This window comes from Nematolebias whitei, chromosome 13, assembly GCF_014905685.2.
Source record: "Nematolebias whitei isolate Nwh7 chromosome 13, NemWhi1, whole genome shotgun sequence".
Lineage (NCBI taxonomy): Eukaryota > Metazoa > Chordata > Actinopteri > Cyprinodontiformes > Rivulidae > Nematolebias > Nematolebias whitei.
Genome location: NC_056510.1, coordinates 42,211,484 through 42,219,597, shown reverse-complemented (window position 1 = coordinate 42,219,597; position 8,114 = coordinate 42,211,484). Strand labels below are relative to the sequence as shown.

The window sequence follows — 8,114 nt, the reverse complement described above, 5'->3', positions numbered from 1 at the left end:
TGATATATATATGTGTGTGTGTGTGTATATATATATATATATATATACACACATAAATATATACACATATGTGTGTACATATATATTTGTGTGTGTATATATATATATATATCACATATGATATATATATGTGTGTGTGTGTGTGTGTATATATATATATATATATATATACACACATAAATATATACACATATGTGTGTACATATATATTTGTGTGTGTATATATATATATATATATGTATATATTTATACACATGTATACATACATACACACAACTTCAAAATAACATAAATTCTCAACCTGTACTGAAAACAGTTTCTGTGTCTCAGCGCCACCAGCTGGTGAGAGGTGGTGACGTCAATTTGAACCCTGCCCACTGGAACCGGTTCTGAAAGCATAATGGAAACACAACCTGTACCGTACCGAGTAGAGTAGAGCCGGGCTGTACCGGCCCGTACCGGTACTAATGGAAAAGGGGCATTCTATTCACGCTTTGAAGTCATGGACTCACATTCCTCCATCCTCCACACCAACCCCAGCTCAACTGGTTTAACGACTTTGGACTGCCCTCGACAACCCCCTGCTATCTCTGTACAAGAGGATGAAGTAAGGAGGCTCTTTAAAAGGCTGAACACACATAAGGCTGCAGGCCCAGACCTTGTGTCACCCTCCACGCTGAGACATTGTGCTGGAGAGTTGGCTCCGGTCTTCACAGGGATCTTCAACTCTTCTCTGGAGTCATGCCACGTCCCAGCCTGTTTCAAGTCCCCCATCATCGTCCCTGTCCCCAAGAAGCCACGTGTCACAGGACTAAATGACTACAGACCTGTAGCTCTCACGTCTGTAGTCATGAAAACCTTTGAACGCTTGGTTTCATCTCACCTCAAGTCCATCACCAACCCCCTCCTGGACCCCTTGCAGTTTGCCTACAGGGCCAACAGGTCTGTAGATGACACAATAAACCTGACTCTTCACTTCATCCTGCGGCACCTGGACTCGCCAGGAACCTACGCCAGGATCCTGTTCGTGGACTTCAGCTCTGCATTTAACACCATCCTCCCTGCTCTGCTCCAAGGCAAGCTCTCCCTGCTCCATGTACCTGACTCCACCTGCAGGTGGATCACAGACTTCCTGACAGACTGGTGTCGGTGCGTGCGGCTGGGGAGAACTGTCTCGGACACTCGGACTGTAAGCACAGGATCTCCACAGGGCTGTGTGCTTTCCCCCCTGCTTTTCTCCCTGTACACCAACTGCTGCACCTCCAGCCATGACTCTGTGAAACTTATTAAGTTTGCAGATGACACCACCCTCATCGGGCTCATCTCAGACGGTGATGAGTCTGCATACAGGAGGGAGGTGGACCGGCTGGTGACCTGGTGCAGCAGCAACAACCTGGAACTCAATGCCCAGAAGACAGTGGAGATGATTGTGGATTTCAGGAAAGCCACAGCCCCTCTGCCCCCCCTCACCTGTAATGATACCCCCATCACCACTGCAAATTCTTATCGGTTCCTCGGCACCACCATCACCCAGGACCTGAAGTGGGAGCCGACCATCAGCTCCCTCATCAAGAAGGCCCAGCAGAGACTGTACTTCCTGCGACAGCTGAAGAAGGCCAAGCTGCCGGCCAAGCTGATGGTGCAGTTCTACACGGCCATCATCGAGTCCATCCTCAGCTCCTCCATCACGGTGTGGTACGCCGGGGCCACTGCCAGGGACAGACTCAGACTGCAGCACGTTGTGCGCTCAGCTGAGAAGGTGATCGGCTGCAGCCTTCCATCCCTCCACGACCTGTACGTCTCCAGGACTGTGAGGCGAGCAGGTCGGATCACAGCTGACTCTGCTCATCCTGCACACGGACTGTTTGAACCACTCCCCTCAGGCAGGAGGCTTCGGTCCATTCGGACCAGAACCTCCCGCCATAAGAACAGTTTCTTCCCCTCTGCTGTTGGACTCCTGAACACTCATAATGCTACCTCATAACTTCTGCTTTGGTCACATTACATCTGTTTTATAACTGAATACTCCATCTGTACTGTTCTCTAAGCTTTTTTATTGTTTTCTATTGTATGGGTGTACATATGTTTATGTTATGTTTTTAATTTTACTTTATTTGTGGGTGTACACAGGCTTATGTCTTGTGTAATGTTCTCATTTTTACTTTATTTTTACTTTATTTTACTTTACTACTATTAGCACCTTATGTCGAAGCAAATTCCTAGTTTGTGAACCTCGTTCATTGACATGGCGATAATAAACTGATTCTGATTCAGATTCTGATTTATATATATTATCTCCAGATAAAGACAACTTGCCAAGTTTTGTCTGTTTCTCAGAACTGCGCTTCATTTCTTGACTGTACCAGCTGTGTTGGGTCAGACCCTCCATGACTTTTGTCCTTCTTGTTCGTTCTATGTTCAGGCTTCCTGCCCCCTATCACCCAGCCAGAGAAGTTCTTCCTGTCCCAGCTGATGTTGGCACCACCCAGAGACCTCTTTAAGAAGACCCCCAGACAGGTGTCCTGCATGGACGTCGGCAACATGCCCCAGTCCATCGACATCAGCGGGCTGCAGCTGGCCTTAGCAGGTCGGTGGAAGTAGCCGAGCTGAGGCTGCTCAGATCTTTGTTTCTGTGTAAACTCTCTTCTCATGTGAAGTGTCATTTGAACACAAGCTGTAAACTCTTGTGTTCAGTGCAGCTGCATCACAAACTACTTCATTCTCCCTGCTGACAAGACACAATATAGTTTTTACTAAATGACTAAATTATTTGCTCCGTTCACAAAACACAATTCCAGGCAGTGTGTGTTGCTGAAGGGCCGTGGCAGCGTGCTGTGCGTTCTAACTCACGCCTCCTTTTCTTCTGTGATGCTTCATTAATGAGTCATCACAGAACACGTGTACCTGCAAACTTGTTGCGTTTTGACAAAATTTGACGATTTCATATTAAAATATGTAATTTACATGAATCATCTAGATCTGAAGAGGGGTTGTTTGGGGGGGGGGGGGGGTCAGAGGCGTGGGGGATGGTATAATTTCTCTAAGAAACAAATAATAAAAAGTAACGATGATTTCAATCTGAGTTAAAACCCAAAGAGAAAAGATGTTTTCAGAGAAGATCTAAAAACAGGAAGTGATGTCAAAGGCAGATCAGGCCACAGTTCACGGGCAGCGGCAGAACGCTCGGTCACCTCTCAGCCTCCTCCTAGACTTTGGAACGACCAGCGGGACCTGACCTGACCTGAGTGAGCGTGAGTGCTCGTCCAGCTGGAGCAGATCGGACGGATACTGTGGCACCACGAACACATACATGATTTGAAACGCTCGTCCAAATCTGCCTGGTTTCTTTACCAAGTGTTCGTCAGTACATTAAGTCACGAGCACCGTGTGCCTGCCAGGGTGACGTAGGCAACCAAAACGTGCACGGCCTAGAAAACAATTTTACAATCCGTGCACATGAAAATATGCTGATTTTCAAAAAGTGTCTGCTCAAAATGTCAGTCTGCAGTGAAACTGTGTGTTTACTCAGTTTTCCTGCATCTGTGAGCTCCAACATTTCCAGCTCCGTCACCTTCAGAGGAATCACTAAAGTTCCAGTTAAATACATTAAATACACTAGTTTCACTTTTTAGACACATGTAGAATGTGACACATGAGGGAATGTAGAAACCAAACCAAAGCTAAAGAAATAAAATCTCACAGAAGGAATCGGACCTTTTCTTTTCACATTGAATGTCATGAAGCCGTTGGTTCGGTCTGATCAGAGCTGTTTAGTGGGGCCCGTGGTCCTCACCTGCAGCTCCTCTGACTTCTTCTTCCTGGTGCAGAGCGGCAGTCGGAGCTTCCCACTCAGAGCAAAGCCAGTTTCCCGAGCATCCTGAACGACCCCGACCCAGACTCCTCCAACTCAGGATTCGACAGCTCTGTGGCCAATCAGATCATCGACTCCCTGGTCACCGGGCCGCGCCCTCCGCTGGAGAGTAAGTATCCACGACGATGGTTTACCCCGAAACAACCACTGTGTCCTGCAGCTGTGAGGTGTGCACGAGCGAGGCTGCTCTTTAAAGTGAATAAGATTAACAACAGAGTTTGACTGGTTTGCTTTGTCTCTGCATTCAAAACAAACGTTAACGTCTGTCTTGCTGCTCTTTCTACACTTTAAATAAACGAGCAGACTCTTCAGAGACCAGTGAATCTGCAGCCTCACCCGTCGGTCACGTCTCTAATCTGTGGAGATTATCGTACACCATGTGCTTCTGCATCAGTTTATTCTGCCTCCTACCGAGTGAAGTGCACGGATCGGTGCACGTTTGACCTGACATCTCTCTCGGTTTAATATAACGGATGCTTCGCATCCTCACTGGTCACCATGGTTACCACCACCAGAGCATCACCCAGTGTTTCATCTACAGGTCACTTCCGCCCCGAGTTCATCCGCCCACCTCCTCCTCTCCACGTGTGCGAGGACGAGCTGGCGTGGCTGAACCCCACCGAGCCGGACCACAGGGTCCAGTGGGATCGCTCCATGTGTGTGAAGAACAGCACCGGCATGGAGATCAAACGCATCATGTCCAAGGCCTTCAAGAGCCCGCTGTCCGCGCAGCAGCAGTCTCAGGTGGGTTTCTGCGTCGCTCTGCCACGTGACGGCGCATTTCATCGAGTCGCCCAGTTCACACTATTTTCTTTTGGTGTGTGCACATGCAGCTGCTGGCAGAGCTGGAGAAGGACCCCAAGCTGGTCTATCACATCGGGCTGAGCCCGGCCAAGCTGCCTGACCTGGTGGAGAACAACCCACTGGTGGCCATCGAGATGCTGCTGAAGCTGATGCAGAGCAGCCAGATCACGGAGTACTTCTCTGTACTGGTCAACATGGACATGTCTCTGCACTCCATGGAGGTGGTCAACAGGTGGGACCCCACAGCCCGGTCCTCAGGCGCTGCAGCTCTGAGCGCAGGCCGTTCTCATCTCAGGAGGTTTTTGGAAACAAATGTTCATTGAACAGTTTTTATGGGACCAACATTTATCATTTGTTAAACAGGGACTTCAGTAGCTGTAATAAAAAGTGCACAGAGCCTTCAACAAGTGTGAGCATTTTAAAATGACCTTTTAGAGAAATAACTCTGACCCGACTGACGAGCTCACAGCTGGTCCAACATGGCTGCTGTTGTCATAGAAACGACTAGTTTTAACTGTCCTTTACACAAAACCCCATTTGAAAATGGCTGAATTGTCCCTTTTAGGAAGTAAACAGCAGGATGGTAGATGTTTTGTGTTTGTCATCAGACGCTGCTGGGAGGAAGCGTCAGTCGTGTTTTTACCTCCTTCTTCTTTTTATGACTTGACGTACGTTTTTTTCCCCAAAATATTCAGCACCAGTGCTTTGGACAACTCTGTTTATTATTTTTATTATTATTTAAGAACCAAAACAAGACAATCTTCCATAATCTGAGACTGTCGGTCTGTAAGACACGTTTAATTTAAATAAGCATCATAATTTAGTATTAGGCTTCAAACGGGGGATTAGAAATCAGCAGACCAAGATTTAAATGTTATTTTGTCCAATAAACACGCACATGTGAAAAAGCCCAATAATCACAGGCTGCTGATCAATAACTAACCTTCATGCTAATTGATATGAAACTGTCAGAATATTAATCGAGTTAGCGTCACGTTCGTCACTGGACACGTAGGCTAGTCTGTGCCATGACTCTGAGAGTGAAGAGTTTCACTGCAGCGTGTTTTCAGAGCGGGGACCAGAACTTCTGATGTTTGACAATCACACGTCTTCAGACATGACGCTCTGCTCTCCTCCTTTAGACTGACCACGGCTGTGGACCTCCCCCCAGAGTTCATCCACCTCTACATCTCCAACTGCATCTCCACGTGTGAACAAATCAAAGACAAGTACATGCAGGTACACTTCAGCTCACCCAGGAGGGACTTTCCTTCAACTAGTGTCTGCAGGACGTGCTCAGGACTAATGTCTCCTGCTCTGAGTACAGCTGTTGAAGTGTACCCGTGTCGGTTCTGAGCCACGTGTTGTCTGTAACTTTTAGAATCGGCTGGTGCGACTGGTCTGCGTCTTCCTCCAGTCTCTGATCCGAAACAAGATCATCAACGTTCAGGACCTGTTCATCGAGGTCCAGGCCTTCTGCATCGAGTTCAGCCGCATCCGCGAAGCTGCGGGCCTCTTCCGCCTCCTCAAGACTCTGGACACCGGAGAAAACCCGTCTGAGGCCAAAGCTGCTAAATGAAGAGGCCGAGCGCGTCGGGACGATGTCGTCGCCTCAAACAGAGACTCAGGACGATCCTTCAGCGAGTTTGATGCTGAAACAGCTGCAACGAGCCGAAACTAAACTGCTTTCACTGCTCTCCTCCTGCAGACTGAACCTTTTCATGAGTATTTTTACCTCCAGAACTCTTCTTCTCTCTTCAAATTAAACATTTGATTGATGTTTAATCCAATGGTTGAGTCTCGGCTCGTCATTTTTGATTTCTGAAATGTTCTTCATTAGACGACTGAAGGACAGATTGTGATGGGTCTGTTCAGCTGCTGCTCAGGACATCTGTCAAACATCTGTCCTCCCTCACCTTCAACACTTCCAGCTCGCAGCAGTTCATCCTGCGCTCAACCCAAGTTACTGCTGAAGGAAAAACACTTCTTCATAAACACGGCAGCTAAAACCAGACGGATGAAAAATGTGTCTTTAAAGCAGAATCAAAGTGAATAGTTGTAGTTTGGATGTTTTTGAGGCAGAAATCCATGTGGATGAGTTCAGTCCACCTCAGAGGATGAGATGCTGGGTCCATTTTTCATCCTTTACTCACAGGAATATTGTGGCCATTTTGAATGACTAAGTAGAAGTACTAAAGAATATCTTACCTGCTGTGGTTAGCTCTGAACAACCAGTTTGGAGATGGTTAAATTTAATATTTAACCATCCTGATGCATGTTCAATAATCCAGGTAGAAAAATCCAAAAAAGTTAAATCTGGTCCTTTGGACATTCAAAAAAAAACAAAACAAAGCAAGTCAACAAAAAAATGTAGAAACGTTTTGTCTCTCGTCCGAGAGACTTCCTCAGTCTGAGGTGCTGTATTCAGCTCAGTCTCTTAAATAGCACCTTCTCAGGGTGGATCAACCAGTTTGCTGCTGACAACCAAAACCAGCTGATCACATGCTCAAGAAGGACCATCAGCCTAACAATGGATCATTAGCACCTGATGGCTGTTTACTGTTCACAGAGGGCTGAGTGATACTAGCAATCACAGCATTGTAAGAGGGGGACAGTTGAACCCGGAGGCTCCACCCCTGTTTAATGATGGACGATTTCTTTTCACAAAGATGGCCTCCTTTACTCCTCTCTCAAACCATCGTTCCTCTCTGTCCAGGATGTGAACATCTTCATCCTTGAAAGAGTGACCGCTGTCCTGGAGATGAGTGTAGACCGCAGAGTCCTGGCCTGATGATGTTGATCTTCTGTGCTGGTCCATCCTTTTGGCCAGTGGCTGTTTAGTTTCCCCGATGTAAGACTGATCACCCTCCTGACACTGAACAGCATACACAACATTGCTCTGTTTGTGCCGGGGGACTGGATCTTTGGGATGAACCAGTCTTTGCCGTAATGTATTTTGGGGTTTAAAAGCCACTGGGACGTTATGTTATGTAGTTACAGCTACTGAGTCAGCCATCCGCAACAACAAAATGAAAGAGGCTGAAGCAGAACAACTCAGAATCAAAGTTTCAGCCTGCTTCAGCAATGCCAAACCACCACCTTCCAACATCAGTAGAGAGGAGAGGGACGCACTCACCACTCTTAGCAAGGACAAAAACATCATCATTCTCCCAGCAGACAAAGGAAGTTGCACAGTGATTTTGAACCAGAAAGACTATCATGAGAAAGTTATGACACTCCTTAGTGACTTAAACACTTATGAACCTCTGAAAAGAGATCCAGGAAGTGGTTACAAGAAGAAATTGAAAGATTGCCTGAAAATTTTGGAGCAGGACAAGGCTATTGACCGTTTTCTGTACCACAGACTGTACCCAGGGGAGGCCACACCTAGTCTGTATGGTTTACCTAAAATCCACAAACAAGGTGTACCTTTAAGACC

At 46.9% G+C, this 8,114-nt stretch overlaps 1 protein-coding gene across 1 annotated transcript; it reads left to right on the top strand.

Moving 5' to 3' along the window:
• Positions 1 to 2,422: 2,422 nt before the first annotated feature.
• On the top strand, positions 2,423 to 6,408 carry cnot11 (CCR4-NOT transcription complex, subunit 11; the record flags this gene model as incomplete). Its single annotated transcript, XM_037687106.1, is given in 6 exon segments — positions 2,423 to 2,587; positions 3,828 to 3,980; positions 4,413 to 4,615; positions 4,705 to 4,907; positions 5,818 to 5,914; positions 6,057 to 6,408. Coding segments are annotated over 6 exon segments (1,019 nt in total), but the record flags the coding sequence as incomplete, so codon positions are not given.
• Between the last annotated feature and the right edge of the window lie 1,706 nt (positions 6,409 to 8,114).